We start from the raw sequence: 26,932 nt of genomic DNA, 5'->3' as shown, positions 1-26,932 counted from the left end.
GGTGCTGAGCTCATCGGCAGCCCTCATGTTAGATAACCTCTGTGCGATTTCTCTTTTCTCCTAGGACAAGCCCTTCCTGAGAACCTTCCGGAACAGTAACTACACGTACCCTATCAAGCCAGCCATTGAGGTAACCTCTGACTCATGTCTGTGTCTCTCAGACACACTCAGTCCTACCTGCCAGGGACTTGGGGCGTGGTGCAGATTTCACTGTTAGTTAAAGCACAAATATACCCGTCTTACATACTGGGAATTGGAATGTAAAAAAAAAAAAAAAAAAAAAGTGATCCGGAACTAAGGCCCCAGGATAGTCCTGACATGTTCTCAAGTTGCCTACCTGACGTCAGTGGCCAAGCAGAGGAAGTGCTGGGATCCATGTGCACTGACCTTTGATGTCCTCAGAGACGTTGTTTTTAATTAAACAGCTTAGCCTTACAGAGTTGAGATAGCGGGATAAGGAGAGGTGGGTATTAGTGTTGAGGGTGGGGCAGGGGGCATGAAGTGCCACTAACTTCCTGAAGTGAACCCTAAACTCAGTGGGAAGGAATCTCTGTGCTAGGGGTGGGGTCTGACAGGAAGTTGACTTGGATCCAGCCAATTACTGGATATGAATCAATCAGTCAATCAATCAATCAATCCCACTCTGAGCTTTCAGAGCCCTGTGGCTTTAAGGATTGGCACTCTAAAGATGGCTTGCCAGATCCTGGACCACACCACACCTTGAAGGGCCTAGGCCTGGTCCACCAGGACAGAGATTGCTGAAAGCTGATTGGGGATTCAGAGAAACATGTGGCATGGTCCTGACTTTGATAGTTAGGGCCCAATAGAGTTTACAGCTGTTTAGTAAACAGCTAATGTGTGTCATACATTATTTCAGGGACTTAGAGTAGACCACACAGATGGGACTTAGCTTTTACAGAGTCCCATCTGCCGAGTCCAGGCATCTAGGACATAACTAAAATGATCCTTTAGGATAGGGACAGCCGATGCCCAGAGGGTGGAGAGAACAGGACAGAGAACCAAAGAGCTGTTGCTCAGAGCCAAGAGAAGGGTGGCCGATTCTGAGGCACCATAGTTTCTGAGCCTATCTGAGAAGTGGGGATTTGAACATGCAGGTCAGAAAGACGGCAGCTGTGTGGAGGGCCAAAGAGAGTACAGAGGCTGGGGCAAGGCACACAGGTGACATTGGGGGTGGTGCTCAGACCCAGCCCACACAGAGCTGAGCGCCTGGGAATGGAGGTTAGGGTCCTGGCAGAGTGAAGAGAAGCCATGGGAGGAGTTGGTACACGTCTTTAACAGGCTTCCCTAGCTGCAGCATGGAGACTATTTCAGACTTCAGCGACAGGGGGAAACTGCTCTTTGAGATAGGGTCGCACATGGTCCCAGCAGACCTAAAGTTGTTACGTAGTCAAGGACAACCTTGAACCCCTGGTTCTCTTGCCTCCACTGCCCAAGTGCTGGAGTGCAAGTGTGTTCCGCCACACCTAGCCTTTGAAGCCTTTGGTTTTTTAAATCTGATCTCTGTGTTCTAATTAATGCATAGTGATCCTTCTGCCTCAGCCCCCTAAATGCTGGGATTAGAGGTGGGAACTACCACACCTAGAAAAAAGATCTTTCATAAGCCAACTGAAGCTCGGAGAGTAGCCTCTGTGGAGGTGCCAAGGGGCTGTCAAGTGACATCCAGACCATTGCAGCAGTGTGGCTGGGAGCTGTCCCCTCTAGGAACCCAAAGGATGTCCTGCTTGAACCAGTGACCAAATTCCTGTGTGACCTAAAAAGTCTTGTCAACCTGGCATTCATTTGTTTATTTCCCTTCTCCTTGTGGAATCCAAGAGGGACAGCCACCATGCTGAGTGGGGGATGGGCAGTAGTGAGCAGGGTGGGTTTGGACCTGTTCTTCAGTCTCAGGGATCTTTCCTTCCGCTGTTCGCCAGCTTTAAAAAGGGTATGTGCTTGTATTGATAAATTGTTCCTTAAAGTAGGTAACATCAACACTACCTTTGTTATAAGGCGTTACTCTGCACCTACTTGTAGTGTACCTGCAGCAAGATGGCAGTACCTTGGGAAGTCTCTGTTAAGGTTACAGCACAATGTCCTTTCCTTTGTGACAGGTCCAGTCTGTATAAGTCAACCCCAATAGAACATGCTCGACTATTAGAGATTTCTATGACACCGGTGACTCTAGAACTTTCTTTTTCAGACTCACATTTCCCAAGTGCAACTTTCCCATCTGCCTGTTTTTCTTTTTTTCTTTTCTTAACTCCCATGAACCATCTAAACAGCCTGGTAACATCACTGTGATCTGCTGAGTAGGCCCATGGAATAAACTAATCTACTAGATGAAGCAAATGTTTAAGAGATTATTTAAAGCCCCACCACCACCACTCACACACACACACACACACACACACACACACACACACACACACACACCACACACACAGCAAAGCCACACTTATGTTAAACATTCTTCAAGGTTGAATGATCAGAATTTCAGGAATGTAGAGAGTTAGAATGTTGCAGAACCAGAGACAACTATTTCCTGCTATCTTTAGTCCTCTTAGTAGCTATTCCTTTTCTAATTCTATGCTCAACCAAAATCCTTGTGGTTAATAGGGAAGACTTAAAAAAAAAAAATCCACATTAGCTAAGCAGATCACCAGCTTCCATCAACCCAAAAGCTAAAAATGTCATCAGGTAGCATCTGAGGGGACATTTTCTTCCTTTACCATAGCCCAAGTATCTAATGTTTTCATTGATGTATTTCTTTTGTTCTGTGACTATAAAAACTTCACAGAACCACTTCTTCATTGAACATTTTATTTGGGGCAACCAAAATCTACGCCCCTGGGCCATGCTCACTCTTTTTTTCTTTTCTCTTCCTTTTTTTTTGGGGGGGGGGTGGGGGCGTACTGTGGCTGAACAATTAACTCCTAATCCCTTTGAGGTGAGAGTTGTGCTTTGACAGTTTGCACTCCCTCCCCTTCAAAGCGAAAGTGTGTTTTGATTGACAGTTTCTCCTCGGTTGCTCGGTAGGGTTGCTTTAAGAAGGCCTGACTTCAGGTGACCTTTTGGAGGCAGTCGCTCACACTCTGAGAAAATCAATCAAACCATTGTGGGGAGGCACTGCTGCCACTGGGGAAAGTCAGTTCTCCACAGGTTCCTTGGGTTGCCATTTCTGTATACTTTACCACCCCCCACCACACACACACACCCACTCCCCTGGCACCTGGAGAATCCACTCTGTATTAGAGACAAGGGCAGTTGACTAACATGTCCAGGGTGGCAGGCACTCATTTCTGTACAGGGACTGATGGCTCAGGTTAAATAGGCACAGGGAAAACACAGTCTGTAGCAAAGCTGTGCCTCAGCGAGGAGCTTAGCAATTACACAACTTCGGCGTTTTTCTAAAAATATTTTAACGGATGGTTGTTTAGACTCCAGCATCATAATTAATGTCAATCAGCTTAACATTAATAACACCCACCAAAGCACGCATGTGAGACATAGAAAACATCTCATATTAGACATGTAGAGTCTCTCCTGTTAGATGTGTAAAAAAAACCATGTCCTTTCAGGGCTACTTTCTGCAAGAATTCACTGTTTTCTCTCCTTTGTAGCTTCTGGCTTCATTCAAATGTAGATAGGTCAGGAAGGGAAAGGGTGTGTGTGTGTGTGTGTGTGTGTGTGTGTGTGTGTGTGTGTGTGTGTATGTGTGTAAACAGAAGCCCTCTTCTCCCTGATTTCCTTCTTCCACACCTACCAATAAGTATTCCTATCCCTCTGTGAGCTGCCCCAGGGGTGTACGTACTTCTAGGGTCCTTGGCTGACTCTTCCTAGGTGCACCTTGCCTACTTGTGAGTGATGGCCTTTTTCTTTTCCCTGACTTAGAATTGGGGCAGTGACTTCCTGTGCACAGAGCAGAGTCCTTCCAGCAAGGTACCCACCTCAGGTAAGTGGGACCACCACACCTCCTACACTGAATCCCACGTTGGGTAGCAGACCTGTAGGCGCACCTGGAGCATTGAGTGACCCTTGCTGATTCCAGCACATGGCACAGCGAGTTGCTCAGAGGTCCCAAGAAGCTGCTCTGAGTTACTGCTGAGCTCCTACATTACTGAGGGGACTTTTGTGTCTTTAAAGTTTCAACACAGCTCCTTGAGCCTCCTTGATTGGTGAGACAAGTACAGCCCGATATGGTCCTGGCTGCTTATTCCCTGTGACCCACACTGAAGCCCTGCCGGACCACCTGGAGGGTACTGGGTGGTAGCTATCAAGCCCATGCTACTCAGAGCCTTAGTGTTCTGAGCGAAAAGAGGCAGGCAGCATGAACCCTGTGGGCTAGGGCAGACTCAGTGTAACAGGCCAACATCCAGCTCTCCTCTTGCCTGTCTATCTCTCCTAGTTCATGAGCTCCGACCATCAGACATCAAGGTGGTGGCAGCAATGGGTGACTTTCTGACGGTGAGTACTAAACCATGGGCCAGCATGGGCTCCACAGAGTTTAGCCTGGCTGTGCAGAGTCAGCTCTGCTTCAGCACCAAGGATACATTGAGGTCCAGCAAGGGAGTCCTGTATCCCAGTCCCCCTTCCTTCGCCCTACTTGAACTTCGCCCTATGCGCAAAGTCTCCCTCTACCTTCACCACTGCTCCCTAACATTGTCAGTATTATGCGCATGTCCAAACTTGCCTGAATGCAACACCACCAACCCAGTCCTAAAGAACAATAGGTCTTATCTACACATCGCCCAGAGCCCCTCCCCCCCACATAGAAGCATTTGCTCCTCAGGGACAGAGGGAAACCCAGCCCAGTCCTGGCACAGTTACATTAGTCTGCTGTGTAGCTACTGCTGTGTGCACCATGCTCTGTCAGTGACTCTAAAAGGAAGAGTGGAACTGTCATAGCCCTCTGGCTAAGACAGCAAGAAGCTTCCAGGGAGGAGACTCGTGAGTGAATAGGTGACATGTGGTGCTTTCACAATTCATGTCCATTCCTGCGGAAACAAAACCGCCCCACGTGGAAATGATGGCATTTTAATTGTACTGTGGACATGGGAAAGTAGAGAAGGGTTGACCCAGGCCGGATCAACCATGACTTCACCCTGGTAGGGCATATGCATGGATGCAGGGGAAAGATGATGTAATACAAGGAGGAGACTGTCGGGACCGTGATTCATTCCATTTTGTTTTGTGAGTTGGGGGTCTCAATAAATAGTCCTGACTGCCTCCAGCTTGCCCTGTAGCCCAGGCTAGCCTCAAACTCATAGCAAGCCTTAGTTCCTCCAAGTGCTGGTACTACATGCATGAGCTACTAGGCCCAACTGAGGTGATATTGTTTAATTTGAGAGAAGATCTCAAGTGGCCCAGGCTAGCCTCAGACTTCCTGAAACTCCCAACCCTTTTGCTTCCATCTCTGGATTATGGGTATATATCACCGAACCCAGCACTGAGAACCCGTGCGCACCAGGCAAGTACCCTATTAGCTGAGTTGTACCCCAAGCTTTGGGGAAAGACTCCCATGGTAAGATTAAGTTGTTCTTTTGTTTGTTTGTTTGTTTGTTTGTTTTTTAAATCTCTGTTTAACTGGTTATGGTGAACACATGTTACTTTGGTAAATTTCAAAGGTAGAATGCTTCTTTTGTATTATTTATTAAGAAAAATAAAAGATGGCAACTTCAGAAATCTTCATAGAAAAGAAATTTAAAAAGACGAAGCAAAAAGGGGAGGTGGCTGCAGAGTCTGACAGAGTCCACGATGGGGAGGGGCTTGGCTTTGACCCAGAGTTGGAGGGGACAGCAGGGAGAGGTGTGGTCAGAGGTAGGAGAGAATAGACTAGAGGTCGAGGGCTGGGGAGGAGGAGGTCCAACAGTCCAGGAAGGGAGAAGGAAGGGGAGGGCAATGGCAGAGCAGAGCACCTCAAGGCCTCCAGGCTTTGGACTCAGCGACAGGCCTGCATCTGAGGCTTCGCATGGAATGCAAATGAAATGCAAATGAATGCAAATGAAATGCAAATGAAATGCAAATGCCAGGAGATGGTGGCTCGCGCCTTTAATTCCAGCGCTGGCAAGCAGAGGCAGGCAGAGCTCTGAGCTCAAGGCCAGTCTGGTCTACACAGTGAGCTCCAGGACAGCGAGGGCTACCCAGAGAAACCCTGTCTTGAAAAACAAAAAAAAGTGGGAGGCGAACAGAGGAACAGAAAGCCGATGCTGGATTACGGTGCCCATGCTGGAGACAGTGTTTTGCTTTAGATGGTGAAGGTAAGACAGATGTGTAGAAGTATCAGAGTCAGGGGCAAATGGTAGAAAGAAGTGTAGAAGGCAAGGCAGTCCTGATGGCAGGAAGGGAGCATGTGGCACCTATGAGGTCAGACGGGATGCAGTGTTGTCCGTTGCAGGCATGTGAATGTCTCCAAGGGTATGAGGAACAAATTAAAGGACCTCACTGGGGCTGGGGGAGCATGTTGGAAGGGATCGGCGGAACCGAGTGAGAGTCTGGGAGGAAGGCAGACAGCAGAGAAGAGAGTAGATGTAGAGAAGAGTGGAACCTTCCCTAGCAAACGCTAATCTCAGGACCAGCTACACCACGAGGCTGCATCACCACAGGGAAACCTTTTCAAAGCTTCTCTTTGTTATTCACAGACAGCCACCGGAGCTCGACCAAGTGAGTCCAGCAGTCTAGACACCCCCTGGAGGGGGCTGTCTTGGAGGTAAGGGTGCTCTTGGCTCACTCTCTGCAGATAATAGTCCCCTAAAGAGGTATAAGAAGCCAGGCACTGGTAGCACACACCTTTAAACCCAGCACTTGGGAGGCAGAGGCAGGCAGATCTCTGTGAGTTCAAGGCCAGCTTGATATGCACGGTGAGTTCCAGGATAGCCAGGGCTACTTTAAAAACAGAAACAAAACAAAGAAAACAAAAATAAATAAATAAATAAATGTCTCAAAACAAACAAACAAACAAAGGAAGGAAGATAGAAAGTGGGTTCCCCACCACCTGCTCCGGGGTAGGCCTAGGTCCCCATGGCCCAACTCTGATATCCAAGGAGACTGGGGTGGGGGGTGGGGCTGGGGGTGGAGGTGGGAGTGGAGGTGGGGGGGATGCTTGTGTTAGCCCTAAGGGTAGAAGGAGAAATGCCTCAAGGGTAGGATCCCCTCTGGCCTGACAGCTCAGGAGGCAGCAGGTCAGTACAACTTTGATTGACAGTTACTTTCTCTTCCTCAGCATTGGAGGAGATGGAACGTTGGAGACCCATACCACACTGCCCAGTGAGTAGCCCACACCAAAATTTCCTAGTACCACAACCATCATAGCCCTCACTGAGGCTAAGGGCTTCTGCCTAGAGTAGGGGAAAGAGGGCGCTGTCTTCAGCCAGCCCAGGAAGATAAGGACCTCCCCACCCCCCAACCCCCTGCACCGCACCACACACCAGTGCCTCCAAACTAAATGCCCACCTCAGTTCCTTTCACCTGTGCTCTCTGCTTCGTCCCTCTCTGAAGACATCCTGAAGAAGTTCAACCCTTCCATCCTTGGATTCTCCACCGGTACCCTGGAGAACACGGCAGGATTAAATGTGGCAGAAGAAGGCGCCAGAGCTCAGTGAGTTGATGTGGGGACCAGCAAAGAGATTAAGGTGGGATTCAGGAGTGGCAAGGGAAACAGTGTCTAGGACCCAGCTGGGTCATAACCTAGATACCCAGAGCATCCCTGAGTGCTGGGCCTGCATTACACCTTCCCTGCGAATTGTCTCCGTAGTCCTCATGCCCTTGGGCACAGGTATTATGATGTGGCTTTGTGGCTAGAGTGTTTCTTGAAGAGCCGAGTCACCTAGAAAGTTATGAGGGAAAGACCTAGATCAGACCATTCCTGAATGTAGTCCTGGCCACTGCACTGCTAAAGAGGCAAGAGGAGCCCATCTACTTCTACACAGACAGCCTCTGTCCCTGCTGACTCCAGTTCTACCTCCTGTTTCTCAGAGACATTGAGTCACGCATGCAGAGTGGTTCCTAGCACTCATTTGCTTCCTCTGCGCGTCCCTGTTTTGTCTCATATCCTTGACTTGGGAAAAAAAAAAAAAACGAAAACAAAACAAAACTGTATTGGACGATGGAAAGTTGGATGTCAGGGCCCTCACATAGCATGGCCGTGGTTGTTTGCTCTGGGCTCTCTGTTGTTGACAGGAACCCAGGTAATGAAAGCTGAAATGCCTGACTGGGTTCACTGACTTCCTGCACAGAGCAGAGCACGCAGAGTGTGCTGGGTATTTGCTTTGCAGAAGGATTGCTGCTGCGTTCCTGTCACCAGGGAGACAGCACAGGCTTGACTCACTCTGCTTACAGAGAACATTCCTTTTGGAAGACTAACCAGGGCCCGGGGCTCGGCATGAATCTCCATGCCACAGAAGCATTGATAGCTCCTCGCTGTCACATGAGGAAGGACTTATTTGTCTACAAAACACTGGGCCATTTTATCACCTAGTGACTGCTGGGATTACTGTCCTGAGCATGGAGCCCAGGCTTTGATCACCAGGCTCCCCAGTCTGTCAGTGCTCCCACTCCTTCTCCACCCAGTGACTGTCATATGCATGGAGCTCGGACTTTGATCACAGGCTCCTCAGTCTGTCAGTGCTCCCACTCCTCCTCCACCCAGTGACTGTCATATGCATGGAGCTCGGACTTTGATCACCAGGCTCCTCAGTCTGTCAGTGCTCCCACTCCTCCTCCACCCAGTGACTGTCATATGCATGGAGCCCAGGCTTTGATCACCAGGCTCCTCAGTCTGTCAGTGCTCCCACTCCTCCTCCACCCAGTGACTGTCATATGCATGGAGCTCGGACTTTGATCACCAGGCTCCTCAGTCTGTCAGTGCTCCCACTCCTCCTCCACCCAGTGACTGTCATATGCATGGAGCTCGGACTTTGATCACCAGGCTCCTCAGTCTGTCAGTGCTCCCACTCCTCCTCCACCCAGTGACCGTCATATGCATGGAGCTCGGGCTTTGATCACCAGGCTCCTCAGTCTGTCAGTGCTCCCACTCCTCCTCCACCCAGTGACCGTCATATGCATGGAGCTCGGACTTTGATCACCAGGCTCCTCAGTCTGTCAGTGCTCCCACTCCTCCTCCACCCAGTGACTGTCATGTGCATGGAGCCCAGACTTTGATCACCAGGCTCCTCAGTCTATTAATGCTCCCACTCCTCCTCCACCCAGTGACTGTCATATGCATGGAGCTCGGACTTTGATCACCAGGCTCCTCAGTCTGTCAGTGCTCCCACTCCTCCTCCACCCAGTGACCGTCATATGCATGGAGCTCGGGCTTTGATCACCAGGCTCCTCAGTCTATCAGTGCTCCCACTCCTCCTCCACCCAGTGACTGTCATATGCATGGAGCTCGGACTTTGATCACAGGCTCCTCAGTCTGTCAGTGCTCCCACTCCTCCTCCACCCAGTGACCGTCATATGCATGGAGCTCGGACTTTGATCACAGGCTCCTCAGTCTGTCAGTGCTCCCACTCCTCCTCCACCCAGTGACCGTCATATGCATGGAGCTCGGACTTTGATCACAGGCTCCTCAGTCTGTCCATGCTTCTACTCCTCCCTTCTCCCCTTCTCCCCTCTCTTAGGTGGGGAGGGGTATCGACATGTGTGGGTGTGTGCATTCAGGTATGTGTGCACACATGTGCTCTTACCCGTGGAGGCCAGAAGACACTCATATTCCAATCAATAGCTCATCACCATTCAATTTTCTTTTCAAAGATTTACTCTGTGTGTGTGTGTGTGTGTGTGTGTGTGTGTGTGTGTGTGTGTGTGTGTGTACATGGGAGGTGCATGGTCATCTTTGAGAAGCCAGTTCTCTCCTTCCATCATGGCTTCCAGGACTCAGACTCCGTTTTCAGGCTTGCATGTAACCAGCACTTTCCCTCACTGAACCAACTCACTGTCCTCCCCACTTTGTATTTTGAGACGCAGTTTCCCTCTGAGCCGGGAGCTCACTGATACGGCTAGTTAGCTGGTTAGTGATTTTCAGGGGTGCACCATCTCTACCTCCTAGGAGATTACAGGGGTGCGCTGCTGTGCCTGGCTTCTACATGGGCACTGGGGATTTACATCCAGGTCCTCCTGCTTACAGAACGAGCACTTTGCCTGCTGAGCCATCTCTCTCCAGGGTCCTACCTTCCCTTCCCTTCCCTTCCCTTCCCTTCCCTTCCCTTCCCTTCCCTTCCCTTCCCTTCCCTTCCCTTCCCTTCCCTTCCCTGCCTAGCACCTCTGCCCGAGCAGGGGCAGTGATAGGAGGCATCATTGACACCAAGTGACCAGGGTCAGGGGAAGCAAAGGGAAGCCATTGGCTTCAGTAAGGTTTGAGAATTGTTCTTTTTTCCTTATGTCTACTCTGTCATTTTTCAGCATTGATAAGTGTGAGTTCACCTAGAAAGGGTGGGGAGGAGAGAACAGAAGGACCCGAGTTTGAATCCCCAGCACCCATATACACACTAGGTACACAGAGGTCAGATCTTCTGTGTTTAACGCCTTCCTCAAACCTGCTGGCTATGTGACCTTGGCCAAGTAAGTTGCTTAGCATCTCTGAGTCTTGGTTTTCTCCTCCAATATGAGGTTAATCATAGTACCTGGTCTCTCAGAGCTGACATAGGATTCAGGAAGATAAACAAGCTTTAGAAAGAATTTAGGACGTGTGCAATCTACACACGTACAAAAGTTTGCTATTATTGGGATATTTAGTTTCACAGTTTTGCTCAACAGCTAATTTCCCTTCTGTTAATCAGCAAGGAAAACTGATTCACTCTCTGAGTTACTAAGAGATCACAGACTCAAAAGGTGTAAGCCCTGTACTCTGAAAGAATGACTCTGTCAGGGGGCTAGACAAAGAGCGGCTAACTCTGCAAGAAGGCCATGTTGCTCACGGCAACACCAGAGACTGGGATCACCCGGTCCTGGCCCATCGAGTGCTTAGGAAGGCAGGAGAATATCAGGGGCTCCTGTCTCCAGCCTGGGACCTGTGTGGACTCACAGAGCTGTGGAAACAGCTGCGAGGAGAGGCCCTGGGCCTGTGGGGATGGGGAGATGAGACTGCGGACACAGGAAAAGAACATGGAGAGGGGGAGCCTGAGGGACAGGAAGAAGCTTGCAGGGGGAATGGGGGAGTGAGGGGGTGGAAGAGGTACCCCACCTCCCAAGAGAACCTTAGAGGCCCATCACTATGAATGCCCTGGAGGCTGCCTTGGGCCTATTAAATGTTACAGCATATCTGTGGGTGCCTTTACTTTATAACCTCTATGCACCTATCACTACAATCCTGGGTAAGTTCTCCATGTGAGGGTCAGGGATGGCACCATGCATGCTGCTCAGTGCCCGCCCACAGACTGTAACCATCTTGTGTTAGCTCCTCATGTTGGCCATGTGTCCTTTCCTCACCTGACTTCTCAATTTTGTTGTTTTGAGACAGGGTCTCAGGTAGCCCAAGTTGACCTATAATTTACTATGTAGCCAAGGCTGGCTCTCAACTCCCAGTTCTCCTGCCTCTGTATCCCAAGTCCTGGGATTGCAGGTGTGCTCTACCACACCCAACCCTGTTCATGTCTTTTTAAGGAATTGGCTTCATTGAACTATATTGACCCACAATGAACCACGGATATTCAGAAGAATACAGTTTGATGAGTCTTGACACCTGTGTTCCCATGAGGCTATCACTGCTATCATGCAGTGAACAGGCCTGTCACTCACAACAGAGCTCTCTCAGGTCCATCCCTACTGAGAATAACAATGCTTTATTCCTTTTCATTGCTGTATACTACTCCATTCATAATTGAGTCTCTGGAACCTAATAGCATACCTTTAATTTACAACAAACTACGGGGAGAAGGAAGACCCAGTCCTGCCCATACTGTCTCTCCAGTCTTGTTGGGACAGAGGGGGAAAACAATAGTGTCAAAGTCCCCCATTCTGCCCTGTGGGCATCAGGGTCTGGATCAGTGTAACCCCAGCAGCTCCCTGATGAGAAAAGGCCCGAGCAGCTTCCCAAAGACTGACGCAGAATGACTTTCACGGAGTTAGCATTTCTGGAGTCCAGCTTAGGGTCTCTCTCCACCCTGAGCGAGTCTGAAATCTTTTTCTCCCTTCTCCCTAGGGACATGCCGGCCCAGGCTCAGGCCCTGGTGAAGAAGATGAAAAGCACCCCTGTGAGTACAGACCCCCTAAAGGCGTTCCTCCCTTAACTGGGGAGTCACAGGCCCTGATGAACCCCTCCAGGGCCCCCACAGCTTGCCTTCAGTTGGTCTTCAAGGGAGTTCACGGAACACTGCCTGCAAGCACCCTGCCCTGGGGCGGGCTGCAGGAGAGCAAGGTAGAATGGGGAGTTGGCCAAGATCATAGGCCTGGGGCCTTCATCCCAGAGCTGGCCTCCCAGAGCCGCCTTCCATAAATAGCAGGTTCTAAAAATAGGCCTCCCATTCCAGGCCTCCCCTCTTCTCTCTCCCCAAGCCCTCAGACTCTCACTTGTACTTTTTTCTAACGCTGTGTTCTTGTGCTGTGGACTCCAGCTACTGGAGGGACTCCATTTATGGCAGACAAGGAGCAGGGAACCACAGCTCCAGGGCCGTCCTGGACCTACCCTACTATGCTGAACCCACTGGGTTCTCCCTCTATGAATCCAGGTCCTAAAAGCCCTGACCTTGTCTTTAAGTTCTATCTTTTGACACAGACCCCTTTGAACACCTCAGAGCACATTGGAGGAGCACGATAATCCACGAGGCCTTTCATGACCTTGGGGAAATGTGGAACGTACCCACTCTAGCTCCTTAAGAGGATTTCAGGGGAGTGAGGGGGGCAGAAAGTAGCCTGTCTTCTATGTGTGAGCAGAACACACACACACACACACACACACACACACACACACACACACACACACACACACGCACGCGCGCTTCTTACAGGGGCATGCCCATCATTTCAGGGGATCGTGGAGTAGGCCAGACCTCATAGTTTGTGTGACACAGAAAACATGACAATATCTGAGAAGCTGACTGACTAGGTAGCATGACTAGGGTCACCAGCAACTGTTCCCAGATCTTAAACCCAGGACCTGTCCCCTCAGACAATCAACATACAGGAAGACTGGAAGCTGATTACACTCCTCATCGGGAACAACGACCTGTGTCTTTACTGTGAGGATCCGGTAAGCCCCTGACAAGCCTCACTGAGGACCTGAGAATGAAGTTGTTGGCCCCATCCTCCTCATCCTGGGCTCTGACTCATGTCCTTCATGTCTGAATGCCAGACTAGCCTGGGCTCCAGGCGCTTGATTCTACCCAGGCAGCCTCTGGTTTAGCTTTCCTAAGTGGTTTCCCAACTCAGAAGACAGGTCTAGAAGGATCCAGTCTTCAGACACTGAGGTGGTGGCCTCTTTGGGACATACAGATGGAGCTTTCTGGTGGGTAGATGGCTAGTGGTTTTGTGTCTTGTGCCTGCTTGGAGTCTGCCCTCTCTTGGAGGGGGAGGCAATCCTATCTTCGAAATGGAGTTGGAGAAAAGAGAACCACACAGAGTGTCCTTGTTGCCCTTCAGGGCCATGATAATCTAAGCAACCAACCACAGCCAGCTGGCCTGGGAGCTGACCCCATTCCTGATGTGTCTCTGTGGGGAAACATGTCCAGACTCACAAGCGTTTGGAACCTGTGCCTTTCAGAATACATCTTGTTCTAAGCTGGGGACATCCTGTATTTTATTTTGCCAGGAAGAGGCAGCTGCCAGGACTCTGAAGAGGTGGTAGAATGTTTGACACATTGGGGTGGCAGGCAGCTCGTAGCTCCTTGTGGCTCTCAGAGAATAACCATCAAGAGCCCGGCGTCACTATCTTCCCCCATGCAAGCTCAGCTGTTCTAGAACCTTCCCTCAGTCCTTTCCCTTACCGTTAAGAACTGGGGTTCAGGGGTGCCCATAGGACCTCGCCCCTGGAGCTTTCAATCGTGCTGGGTCTTGCATTGTAGGATCATTGGAAACCAGAAGATACCCAGAGCTCCCTGGGGATACACGGTGTGGGGAAACGCCTCTCTGAGTTCCAGCTCACCTGCCCCTCATGTACAGTTTTATCTCTCTTCCTGAGGGTGTATATCTTTGAAAAAGGACACCGCCAGGTCCCTCAGGCCAAGTCTGAGGAATGCAAGAAGGCAGGCTCTTAGGGACAGCAGTCACCCAATTCATCCCCTAATTCTTCCTTCCAGTGTAAAAAGCCAAAGAGAGTCTCTCTCCTTCTCCCTATACAGGAGAACTACTCAACCAGGGAGTATGTCAAGTACATCCAGCATGCCTTGGACATCTTCTATGAGGAGGTAGGAATGGGTAGTGATCAGTCTGCTCCCTGGCCCCTGCTCTCGCACTACTGACGTGTGTGGAGCACCACCTTGGGTGCTTCTAGGCAAGTTGCATTCGATTCTCGGCAAAACAGCTTTTGACCGGCTCTGAAGCTGGACAGTGGCACGGCAGAGAACTCCTGCTGGAGCCACCTAGCCTGGGTTTGAAGGCAACACTGTGGTTTTTATTAGCTCTGGGACTTCTTTGGGTCTCAGCTCTTCCTCCTAACAAAGAGAAACGCTAGGAAGAGTCCATGCAATCACGCAGGCCCCTCCCAGGGTATCCATTTCTTCTGTGGTAGTGACGGGGAGGGTGAGGTCACATTGAAGACTGTCCTCAAACTCATGAACCCCACCCCTCTGCCTCCTGCAGCTTCCCAGGGTTTTCATCAACGTGGTGGAAGTCATGGAGCTGTCCGGTCTGCTCCACGACCAGGGCGGGAAATGTGCCATGCCGTTGGCTGTCCAGTAAGTGTGCAGGGCAAGGCTGCCGGGGTAGGCAGGGTTTCATAGGCACACTAGGAGGAAAAGTGTGGGCAGGGCTAGAAGCCAGGGACTTAGAACACACTTGGATATGCCTGGAGAACCACATGCCTACCTACTCCCTTCCCTGGATGGTAGCTTCCTTTTCTATAAAACGAGGCGCACCAAATGACCTAGAAGACTCCCCAGCACTTCTGACTCTAAAGTCCACTCTGGCAAGTCTACTCTCTGCAGAGGACAATGAGCTCCAAGGACACCTTGGGTTTCCCTAAAATCCTGGCTCTGCTATTGAGGGACAATTGGACCTGAACCTACAGTGTCTCTGCACCTCTGGGTACTTGCCTATAAAAATAGGAATAAACCCTCCCTAAGAGCAACATCACCAGGAAGGTTATGTATGGGGCTAGATCAGGCTACGTAGCTTTTATCCCATCCTCAAAAACAGGGGTCGGAGGTTCTAATGGGAAGGAATTACTGTGGGAAGGACAGACGTTTGCTACCTCTGGGGGCCTCAGGGACTCTGTTTCTACAGCTGTGACTGAGAAGTCCTATCTGATGACAAATGTCCCGTTAAAGGTGGCTAAGGAATCAGGTCCCCAGGTGGAATGGCCATGGTTAGCAAGGAAAGCCCCTCCGATTCCATAGATGTTGGTATCACATTTCACCTTGTCAAGGGCATCTCGGGCCGTCCAATTGTCTTCACTCTGTGGACCCCAAGGAAACTCCCCAGTGCTCAGTGGTGAGAAGCTTCAGGACTGTGGGGAGGAGTCCAGAGGCAGAGTCCTGCCAGAACTCCACCCGGGCCTTCCCTCAGAGTTGGGACACAGTCATCACAGAGGAGGGTCTACACATGAGGAAAGAGACCTTGCTTCAGGCTCTAACCCTTCCAACTGGAAACGATTTATCTTGTGTCGGTCTATGGAAATAGGGGAATTTTGGTTGTGGGCTTCCCTTTTCAGTCCGTGGTCTCTTGGCTCTTTGACAAGACTGTTCTGGGTGGGAAAATGTGGGGGGACGCAGCCAGTCACTTCACAGAGGCTAGAAAGCAAAGCCGGTGGGAGAGCAAGTGTGACTCCCGTGACTACTTCCTTCAATTAGGCTCCACCCACTAACGGTGCCAAAGCTCGGGACCAAGCCTTCAGTCTACACTTGAGATTTTAGGGAACATTTACCGTCCCAACCGTGGCACACCTTTTCAACCACATTCCTGAGTTAGGGCTTTGTGACTTGGACCCAAGTGTCGCAGGCGTACTTGTGTGTCAAGCCCCGCCCACCTCCATTTAGCAGCACAGACTGCGCTGTGTGAACAGAAACACAGGAAAGTGTGACAGGGCCAAGGTACCTTCCAGACAAGATTTCTTGTCTTATAGGAAAAACTGCAGTTGCCTTAAACGCTCTCAAAACCTCATGGCAATGCAGGAGCTGAAGAAAGTCAACGGGAACCTCCAGGTGAGTCTTGACCTCTCTTCCTCCCGGGTGCTCCTAATGGGAGTCCATGTTGGGCTCCCAAAGTGAGGACTCAGAACTTGTGTGCTCCATCGGGCTTGGCTAAGAGCAAGTGGCTCCCTAAAAGGAGATCCTATCCCTCAGAGTATTTACCTGGGGTAAGATGGTATGCAGATCCCAAGAGGGCAGTTGGGAGAAACCCAGCCTTCAGAGTAGATGCCACACAGCAGGGCACTGCTAACCTCTAACCTTCCTGAGAGGAAGGGTCACTGTACCTGGCTTCCGCTGCCTTCCCCTCAGAAAGAGGAAGTCCTACTAATTAGTTCTACTGACATTTACTTCCTCCGCCTCTGTCTACTCCCCTAACACTCCGGCATCTCAGTGCTACCAATGTTTGCTTTGGGACAAGCCCACCCAGAGCCTAGTTGCAAGCTAATTCCTTTTAATGGGGCAAGTGATCTTCCTCTTAGAAGCTCCCCCTGCCCCCATGCCCTCTTCACCTCAACAACCTTCCCAGAGCAAGTGAGGTCTGAACCTGACAAGTTATCTAGGTTTCTCAGGTGAATCGTGAGGTCCTTACTATGAGTATATTGAGTTTAATCCTTTAATATTCCATGTTTTAGTACTTAAGTCCAAAACCCATGGGCGCTCTATCCCTGTCATCCTAAACTCTTGGGCATTTTTGAATAACTGATGAGATCCTCCTCGTGTGAGCTAGGCCTCACTGACTATACCATGCAGTGAGGGCAGCCAGGCCCGTGGCCAATTCAACATCAGTGGCTTAGACTTAGCCTCTTAGGATAAAACTAATGAAACCCGGGGATGGAGAACTTCTCCAGCCAGAGACCCCCTGACTCTGATCCCATTGTCAGCACAGGGCAGTAAGATACAGTGGTTCATTACAAGCAGGATGAATCCCTGTGGGGGCCAGTGTACTCCCTGAAGTCCCTTTAGTCTACGGTGAGTCCACTCCTGCACAGCCAACCCGCAGCAGCCAAAGTAGACCCTGTCTAGCCATGCCAGTTGGACTGAGCAGCCTCTCCATCCGCAGAGTGCCCTCTCGGAGCTCTCCTACTGGCATCGGTACATGCAGCGTGAGGACTTTGCAGTCACTGTCCAGCCTTTCTTCCGGAATACCTTTGTCCCACTGGATGAGGTGAGCTGCAGCTGTTCCCAGGAAGCTTATGAATGTAGCACTCGTTTTTTAATACCTTCCTCCAGGAAGCCTCCCAAAGGTAGAGCTTTCCTTTCCATTGTGCGTGCATGCGCGTGTGTGTGAGATTAGAACTTAGACATTTTTAGAAACAATAGAATAATAATGACCAACCCCCCCAACCCCCTCCACCCCACTCTCCTACCCCGTGCGTGTCCCAAGTCACCTCCCACTCCAGAATGGAGATCTTCCTAAAATTATCATAGTGTCATTTTCAGGACAGGGTAGAACTACGGATGCTATAATTCATGTTTTCTTAAAAACAAAACAAAACAAAACTCAAAACCCCAGGTGGTGGTGGTGGGGATTCCCACCAGTGTCTGAAGCAGGTTGAAACAGGATCCAAAGGATGAAAGGGGACCTGCTGTGTCCCCACTGGGCGGGAAGGCTGGCAGCTGAGTCCAGATGTTAACCTCCTTGTCTCGGTCACAGCGTGGGGGCCTCGACCTCACTTTCTTCTCTGAAGACTGTTTCCACTTCTCAGTCCGTGGGCATGCTGAGATGGCCATTGCCCTCTGGAACAACATGGTAAGTGGGCGTGGATATTGGCTCAGTCCCACAAGAGGACAAACCGCTGCTCTGGCTTCTTTCTCCCTAAAACTCCGCCGCTAATGCTGGCGTACATGTGCCAGGGCCCACGTTGGCTTGGCTACTTCATCATCTCTGCCTACCCCCTGCAGTGCTGGGGTTCCACACACAACCGTACTGGTGTTTGTTTGTTTCCATGGATTCCAGGACTTTGAATTCATGACCTCATGCTTAGTATGAATGGCCAGCACGCTCTTCCCTTCGGAGCCATCTGCTCAGCCCCTGACATAGATCTTTATTATATCTGAGTGTGGGAATATATGGAGATCAGAGGACAAATTCAGGTATCAGTTCTCCCCTTCCACTGTGGGTTCCAGAGATCAAGTTCAGACTTGGATGGCAAGTTGCTATCTCTCTACCCCACCCCTTGATGTGAAAACATTTTAAGACATTAGATTTGCTTATTGTGTATAATAATACACAGTATAGATGTGGAGGTCAGAACAACTTTCGTGGGAGTCGCTTCTCTTCAACCACGTGGTCGCTGGGCCCCAAACTCAGGCCATCAGGCTTGGCTGCAAGCTCTTGTACTTATATGTGCACCCCATGTATACGTGCCTTTTAAAGGGGGTGTGTACATATACACACATTTGCACACTTATCACAGCCTCCCAAGAATTGTGAAGAGAATAGCTTTGCAATCAGACTGAATAAGACTGGACGAGAGTAGCAGTTGTGCATCCTTGGACAAAGTGTCACTGTTCACCTGCATCAGCGTCTGTGGAGTAACGATACAGAATACAAAGTCAGCACAAAAATCAGTCGAGACGAATGTCAGCCCCATTACCCTTTCGGCAGCCCGTCTCAACATCTCCAACTAGTGTTGCTACAGGCAGCATCCACACAGCCTGTTCTCACCTGTGGAAACCTATTCCAGTCCTTTCCACCGGAGGAGAGAACCTTAGGAGTGAGCGTGAAGCTCTGGGTGCACAGGGACAGCTGTCTTAGGTCTTGCCTAGTGACCCTGATCCCTATGTCATCTGCCTCAGCAAATGAAGTGCTTTCACGGTCCTTGATCTAGGCTCTATTACAACTCACCTGGCCTGCATGTTTCCCTTGGTGACCAAACCGTCGACATCTCTGGTCTTTTTTGCAGTTTCAGGCCTAGGGTGTCTGTGCCAATCACCGTTGGGCAAATATTCCCACACCTGTCAGCAACCCCATGCTGCCTGACGCTTTCCTCAGCTGACTCGAGACAATGACTTTCTTCTTAGCTACATCGCCACCCCCTCTGTAGCATCCAAAGTGACATATACGCCTGTTCACCTGCAGGCTCAGCTCCCCTCCCAATGACGTCACCCATCTGCACAGCATTAAAACTTCATCATATTCTTCCTGCACAGGATTCTAAACTGACATCAAAATATCTTTGAGTTTCCCTCCACCTGTCTCCTTGGTTTATCTTGACTTTCTTGGTTCTTGTAGCCCAGGCTAGCCTGATGATTTCAAAACTGCCTTCCGAATGCCAGAATTATAACTGTATCTGGCTTTGGTGTGTGTGTGTGTGTGTGTGTGTGTGTGTGTGTGTGTGTGTGTGTGTGTTATTGTTTTCTTACTGAGTATGGAACCTAGAGTATCACACATATGAGGTAAGTTCTCTGTCACTGATCTGTAGCCACAGGACTCTGTTTACTTTTCTTTTAAAAGCAGCGTATTGCAGGCTGCTGTGTCTGGCCTTCACCTCTCTATGAAGTGTAGGCAGGCTTTGAGCATTTGATGCTTCTGCCTCAATCTCCCAATGGCCAGCACTCTCAGCCTGGCATTTATAGACTGTAATTCCTAGAACTAGTTCTGTTTCTTTGGCTTGAAGGACAGCCGTCCTCCAGTGACTCTGTCACAGCCTGTCTCTTTAAACATCCCTCCACAGAATGGAAATCTATTTCCTGTCTTGCATCCCCCCAAAGATCTTAGGGGGGATCCACATTAAGAGCCAGGAAAGACAAAGTTCTTGCTCTTGCCTCCCTAAGCTTTTCCGTCAAGTTACTTCTGCTTTTAGCTGGGCCTCTCCAGGGTCTCCTGAGTCTCAATAGCCAGATAAATGCTCAGGCCCATTGGTCTCTGATGTAAGGTTCTTGTCTTTTCTGAAGCAGACAGTCAGTCTTTCTTTACCCCGGCAAGAGAGTTTTGTTCCATAAGGTCAGGCAGAAGGGGTTTAGATGTAAAAACAAAAGCTAAAACACTGGAACACAAGACAACTGTGGTTTTCCAGCCATACCCCAAATTAAAAAAAAAAAAAACTAAACTAAAAAAACAGAAACCTAAAACCACACCCTTGTCCTGTATAATTTAAGGGAGTAATTACAGAGTCCCATGTTTCATCCCAAACCATCTCAGACACACAGCTCTAGCATCCTGCGAGCTCTCCAATCGTCTTCTTACTGGAACGCCTACCCTAGAGTCACAGCAAATACAAAATAGACTGTTAGAGCTGGAACAGATCTGAGAGGTCATCAAGCCAGAGCACTTTGTAGCTAAGAACAAGAGACATGGCACAGTTTGCCTAGCCTCACACGGCCCATCAGTGGCACCACAGAAACAAGAGTCCAGTTTTCCAAGTCTTCCTCTGGTGGCCCAACCATAACACCAACCTGATAAACACACGTACAGCCAGTGAATTTGTGTCTCACAGTTAGATTCCCATGACGTAGTGTCTGCAGCTTTGGCTGATGTCCCCAGGAAACTCTAAAGGAGCAACAGATGCACGTTAAGTCACTGTCACCGTATCTTTTGTGTCTCCTGGCTCCATAAACCACAGTTCTTCTCTAGAGACCTGTGCAAAGGTCAAGACCAGGAGCCGTTTCTCTCTTTGAGTTCTACCACTGCTACCCAGGAGCCCTTATCTGCCAACCCCACACCAATAGTGGTCACATCTCCTCCTACTTAGCATCCCTGCCCCCAGACTCACACCCCCTGTATAACAGTTCCCAGCACTGCTCATATGAGAATCCTCTGGAGCCTTTAATGGCTGAGCCATCTCCCCAGCCCATCCTCTGGTGACTTAATATAATGAGTGTTTACAACCATTTTGGCACGCTCTCGTGTATCTAACGATGCTGAACCTGTGTTTCCTGAGGCCCAGCAATATTCTCCTAGAAAGAAGAGTCCACTAAAAAGATACATACTACAATTTTCATAGCAGCACCACACCCATCGTTAACTTCAAGCTGGGAATTTCACAGATGTCCACCAACAAACTGTTGTACATCCATAAGCCAGGGTATTTTCATACACCAAGAATAAGAAGTAAACCTCAGCAGCATATGCATACGTGCAGCATATACGTGCACACACGCACGCACACTCACCTACCTTAAAGGCACGTAGCTAACGTAAGGCATTGAAAGTCAGCGTCGTCTTTCATGATGGTTTCTCTTTAGGTGCGGAAGGTGCAGGAGGAGCTCTTCTGAGTATTGGTCATGTTCTAGTTCTTGATACCCTGCTGGTATGTTCTCTTTACCAAACGATCTGCGCATGAATACTTATTGTTTGCCTCTGTTAGCTTCTACAAATAGTGCTTTTAAAGTACAGCAGTGAGTGGAGAGACATCGTGTCATAGCTTAAAAGTGCATACTGCTCTCGTAGAGCTCCCAACTTCAGTTCCCAGCTATGTCACACAGTGTCTTAGTTAGGTTTCTTTTGCTGCTACAAAATGCCATATTCAAGAGCAACTTGGAGAGAAAAGGGTTTCTCTCACCTTTCAGTTTCCCTGCACGGTTCATCAGTGTAGGAAGTGAGAGTATGAACTCAAGCAGGAGCCTGAAGCAGAGGCCATAGAGGGATGCTGCTTACTGGCTTGCTCAGCCTACTTTCTTACATCATCCAGGACCACTTGCCTGAGAGGGACACTGTCCACAATGGGCCAGGTCCTCCCACATTAATCCCCAAGAAAATGCCCCATAGGCTTCCTACAGTTCTGTCGCATGGAGGCATTTTCCCAATTATGGTTCCCTCTTCTCAGAGGCATGCGTCAAGTTGACAAAAACCTATCCAGCACAGGCAGTCGCACAAAGACATACATTGTGTGTGTGTGTGTGTGTGTGTGTGTGTGTGTGTGTGTGTGTGTGTGTGTACATATATAATTGACAAATAGATAAATTTGTCTAGGGTAGGTATTAGACTTGGTGTTCTTCTCTTTCTTTTGAGACAGGATCCCACTATATACCCTGACTGGCCATATAAACCACACTGGTCTAGAACTGACAGAGGCACGCCTGATTACTGGGATTAAAGTCATGTACCCTTATGAATGGTCTGGAGTTACAGATGATTTTAACAGACAGGGTTTATGAACTACTGCCTTAGATCTGTTTTCCACAGAGCAGCAGAACAATCTGTATGAAAGAGAATCTGACTAAATCATCCTTTGCCTTCAGTCTTCCAGGGTCCCCATCTTTCACCTTCCAAAGAAAGGAGACAGGTTAGACACTGTTGCCATAGGACTTGGCCCTAGTTCCTTTCTCTGGCCACCGTGCTTGCAGTTTGGCAATCCCTGTCCAGCCCATGCACTACTGTCCTTTTACCTTGGCTACTCTATACACTCAAGAGACCAACTACCACTGGCCTGTTACCTCCCCAGCAAGGCCAGTACTCTCTGCTCTGTGGCACCTTGCCTAGTGCTAAGGTGGGCTGCATCATTGGTATCCCACAGTGCCTGTGTTAAGAAAGGTTTGTTCTAGAAAAACAACTCCCCCTCTCTGGGGCTGCTCCATGCCTTTTCCCTTCTCACCATTCCAGTCCTGCCGACTTGTATTTCTCTATCCATTCATCAAACAACTTCAGTACGTGGTAGGTACCAGTCCTGGTGCCAGAAACTTAACAACAGAATAAAGGACGCCTCTGCTCTCATGGAGTATAAATAGTGTGGCCGGGAAGAGACAGATGATACACAAGTTAGACAGGTCAACACAAGGTCACATACAACCGACTACATGGGACTTTACAAGCTGTAAAGCAGGGAGGTGGGACGGAGGGTAGTGGTGAGGGAGAAGCAGCCTCATGGATGGCATGTGAACTGAATGCCAAGAGGTTGCCAGGCAGGCAGATTTCTGGGCCACAGTGTTCCAGGGAGAAGAAATAAGACCCATGTGGCATGGAGTCAGGAACGGACTTGAGGCTTCTGAGGAACACACAGGCCCATGGGATACTCCAAAATCAGGGACCGAGGTCAGAAAGACAAGCAAGGACCATGTTCTTAGCTGTTTTAAACAAGGGGCGGACATGTTCCCCTTGGTCCTCCAGCCACTGTGCAGACATGGCTGGAATCAAAGATCCAAGAGGTGAGATTGAATGAGTGGGATGTGGCTGGGACCAGCCCTGGTGACAGCCCTGAGAGGAGAGCTGTGGTCACTTGGGATGTGTTTCAAACTGGCTGAGGGAGGTGACTAGGGAGGGGCTCCTGACACCAAAGCGATGGTCAGACGGCATTCTGTTTGGAATGGAAGTTGCATTCTATGTCAGACATGGGAAGTAATGACTGCCTCATGGATACCCATAAAGAGGCATGGAGTCTGGCACACGTAAGAGCCTGGCGCTCGAATGGGTGAGACTTGACAACCACAACAGAAAGGAGACATCAGTACCAATGTAGTACCCCAAACCACGGAAGTAGCCGAGTGCCCTAGGGGAGGAGCAGGCAGTGGGGAGCATGGGGCCAAGCACCAAGGGGCAGCAGGTAAGGGACGGTGATTACAGGTTACAGCTGACTGCAAAAGAGGTCACCAAAGCCAAGGAGGTGGAGGGAAACTGGGGCAGGTGAAGGACGGGAAAATGAAGTGGATGCACTCTGATGGGAACCAACAGGAAGAAGACATGGATAGGTTTACCGAACCCGGTCCCTGGAGCATCCCTGGGAAACAGCCAGCCTGACCTTTAGCCTCTATTCTGTCCCTAGTGGCTCTGTTTGCCAGAGCACAGTTGTGTTTCCTTGGCTGTAAGAAAGCAGAAGCAGATCTCCATCTAGAACCCATCCCAGTTCATACACGGCTTCCACATCATCGTTTCTCGGAAAGCCCTAAGATGCGTGTCCTAAAAACCCTACCACTGTTAATACCAGCCATCCGGCTGCCCCGGGGAAGGCATCCCTCCCAAGCTCAGAGCTATCCACCTCCTCTAAGTTCCTCAGAAATGGGTGTGGAGGGTATTTGGACAGCAGGCAGTGATATCACGGCCCAGGTCTGCCACCAACACAGGGAAGAGTCTACTTCCTCCATCATCAAGGCTTGGAGGCCAGGAAAAGACCAGAAGCAAACTGTACAGGGGATGAATGCCAGATCTTTTCTCCCCCTCGGGGCACAAGTTCGAGTACCTAAAGTTGCTGGGTTGGGGGGTATAGCAGCTTCCTGCTCCTCGGTCTGCTGTGGAAGCATTGAGCAGCACCCCGCCAAACCACAGCTGTTCCCTGGGATAGTTCTAGTAAATGTTTTCCTCTGCTTGACAACCCAGAGAGCAGCTCCAGTAAGATTCCAGTTTCTTCAGAGTTGACAAGCCAAGTGTAGTAGTAAGAATGCCATGGTAACCAATATGCTTTCAAAGTGCTCCTGAAACTGACTAGCTAGCTGCACACACTTGGACAAGTTGGTAAATATGATCACCATTTTATAACATCGCAGATATATTGTCTGCAATCACGGCCACCCACAAGTGGAGAGGCAACGGGGCATTCCAGTCCCAGCCCTTCAAGAGATTCAGTGTGGGCTGACTGTTCTTTCCTGAGGCCTTGATGTCCTTCTGGGTAAATTCAGAGGCATCAACTCAGGAGTTCTACCGTGTTCCGACAGCTCGTGTCCCATGAGTCAAAGGACAGCTCCAGCTCTGGCCAGAGCTGTGTGGTGGATCTCAATAGGTTGCTGGCCTGAATGTACCCTTCCCAGAGAGTATGCCAGCTCCCAACTTTCCCACACAGTCAAGGTGTCCTTTTTCTCTTTTTCAGCTGGAACCAGTGGGCAAGAAGACAACCTCCAATAACTTCACATACAACCGGACCAAACTCAAGTGTCCCTCGCCTGTGAGTGAACATGGGTACCCTATCTGGTAACCTAAGTTGACTGGATAGGGTGGAGGTGGGGGGGCAGGACTTTATCATACTATGCTCGATGCATCATAACTGTCCTGTGTGACCGACACAGAATAGGGCTGGGAGTAGTCGACAACTCCAGTGGCAGAGAGGAGTCATGCTGGAAGGTGGTCTTGAGAGTATTAGCTAAACTACTCGCTACTTCAGAAGAGTCGAGCATCTTGTGGTGCCGAGCCCTACACTAGGAGCTCAGGGAGGGGAGGTGATTATGAAGACACCATCTGCTCCCAGAGTCCGTGCTCCTGTCCTTTCTCCCTGGATGCCTACCTGTCCCTCCAGCTCTCCTCTTCTGCTTCCTCCTCATCCTCCACTTGTTTCTAGGCACTGAATGACTGTCCTGGAAAGTTACTCCAGTCTTGTCAAGGATGCTGGGATCCTTATCTGGTCACCACTGCCCAAGGGGGACACCTGCCTCCTGCTACTACTACACACCCTAGGCAAATGGACTCATTTTCCAGATGAGTCCCACCACAACAAAAGTTTCGCTTTTGTTCACTACTGGCTTTGACTCCATATTGGTCCCTTACTCCCTGGGCCCCTCTCTCATCTTGTCATCTTCTGCTGTTCCTGCCTCTAGACATACCCCTCTGTTGAGCTCACCCTTCTCTCTGCACCCCTCTCCTTTTTAACATGGTCCTGTACCTTATTCCTGGGCAATGTGAGGATATCCTACCTCGGTCCTCGGGTGCTCATCAGATCTCCTCAGGGCCATGCAGCTGTGCTCAGTGTTTGTTTACTGAGAACAGAAGGCTCCAAGAAGGCAGGCGCAGATGCACCCCAAAGCTTTTCCAACAATAGCTTACCAGCTCCCCCACCTTTCAAAATCACATTTGAAAGGAAATGCTGGCCAGGAACCAATGAGAGGTTATAGCTAGGTGTTGATCATTAGACAGAACCACGCTCATCAGAAGGTTCACACACTGGATGAAGAAAGTTCCACAAGGACACACTAGGGAGATGCGTGAGGTCATTGTACTCTTGTAGAGACAGGACTTGGGCTGATGGATGGGTGAATAGAGCCCTTAATCTCTGACCCTCTTGCCTCCTCCCCCAGGAAAACCCTTTCCTCTACACTGTCCGGAACAGTCAGATTCTTCTAGACAAGGCTAAAGAAAACTCCAATACACTCTACTGGGCAGTGCCAGTGGCTGCAGTAGGTGGCCTGGTAGTTGGCATCCTTGGAATGATGTTGTGGAGAACTGTGAGACTCGTCCAATAGAAGGAGGAGGAGACTTTTCCAAATACAAGTGTGGACCTTGAGTTGACCCAGGATGCTGTTTCAGAGGAGAAGCTCAGAGATTGACCCTTGGTACCAGACAGCAATTACGTAATCTCAGGGATGGGGACTGCGTGCCTTTCTCTCTTGGGAGTTCACCATCTTCTTTTGGAAAGATAAATAAGAAAGAGTGGCTACACTCAGTATCCATGTTCTTCTGGGCTTCTGTTGAAACACTTTGTGGAGTTACCTGCAGACCATCTGTAGTTGTTGGTCTATTTGAAACAGAAGTGGGTCGCATCATTAGACGTGGGTTCCATCCTCAGGGCATCTCAACTACATATATAGAAACATGATATACATATACATATATGCAACTACTCAAAAGACGCACAATCTAATACACTGGATGAGGGGTGCAGAGCCTGTATGCACTGGAGGTGTGCCATGTCCTTTAGGTAAACAGTTAGGACTGTAGTGGTGGACTGTTAAGCTGCTCTGAGTTCCCCTTGGGTGGAAGCCAGTCTCCGCACCTGCCCAGGAGCTCTGGATTCATG

General features: G+C 49.7%; 1 protein-coding gene across 2 annotated transcripts in view; it reads left to right on the top strand.

Moving 5' to 3' along the window:
- The window catches only part of Plb1 (phospholipase B1), a 136,076-nt gene extending 109,487 nt beyond the window's left edge, over positions 1-26,589 (top strand). Inside the window, exons 45-59 of one of the 2 annotated variants that reach the window (XM_087552239.1) lie at positions 65-130; positions 3,892-3,952; positions 4,406-4,464; positions 6,639-6,706; positions 7,220-7,263; positions 7,495-7,594; positions 12,137-12,188; positions 13,103-13,183; positions 14,271-14,336; positions 14,731-14,825; positions 16,211-16,289; positions 17,338-17,442; positions 17,932-18,027; positions 25,016-25,090; positions 26,214-26,589. In XM_087552239.1, the coding sequence (XP_087408365.1) occupies positions 65-130; positions 3,892-3,952; positions 4,406-4,464; positions 6,639-6,706; positions 7,220-7,263; positions 7,495-7,594; positions 12,137-12,188; positions 13,103-13,183; positions 14,271-14,336; positions 14,731-14,825; positions 16,211-16,289; positions 17,338-17,442; positions 17,932-18,027; positions 25,016-25,090; positions 26,214-26,378 (1,212 nt within the window). In that variant the 3' untranslated portion in view covers positions 26,379-26,589. The remainder of the gene's footprint in view (positions 1-64; positions 131-3,891; positions 3,953-4,405; positions 4,465-6,638; positions 6,707-7,219; positions 7,264-7,494; positions 7,595-12,136; positions 12,189-13,102; positions 13,184-14,270; positions 14,337-14,730; positions 14,826-16,210; positions 16,290-17,337; positions 17,443-17,931; positions 18,028-25,015; positions 25,091-26,213) is intronic. The other variant, NM_138898.2, reaches the window with a different exon arrangement.
- Positions 26,590-26,932: the final 343 nt, after the last annotated feature.

The sequence above is a fragment of the Rattus norvegicus genome, chromosome 6, assembly GCF_021556685.1.
Source record: "Rattus norvegicus strain SHRSP/BbbUtx chromosome 6, alternate assembly SHRSP_T2T, whole genome shotgun sequence".
NCBI classification, from domain to species: domain Eukaryota; kingdom Metazoa; phylum Chordata; class Mammalia; order Rodentia; family Muridae; genus Rattus; species Rattus norvegicus.
Note: the sequence above shows the minus strand (reverse complement) of the source record. Positions and strands in the feature narration are given on the sequence as shown.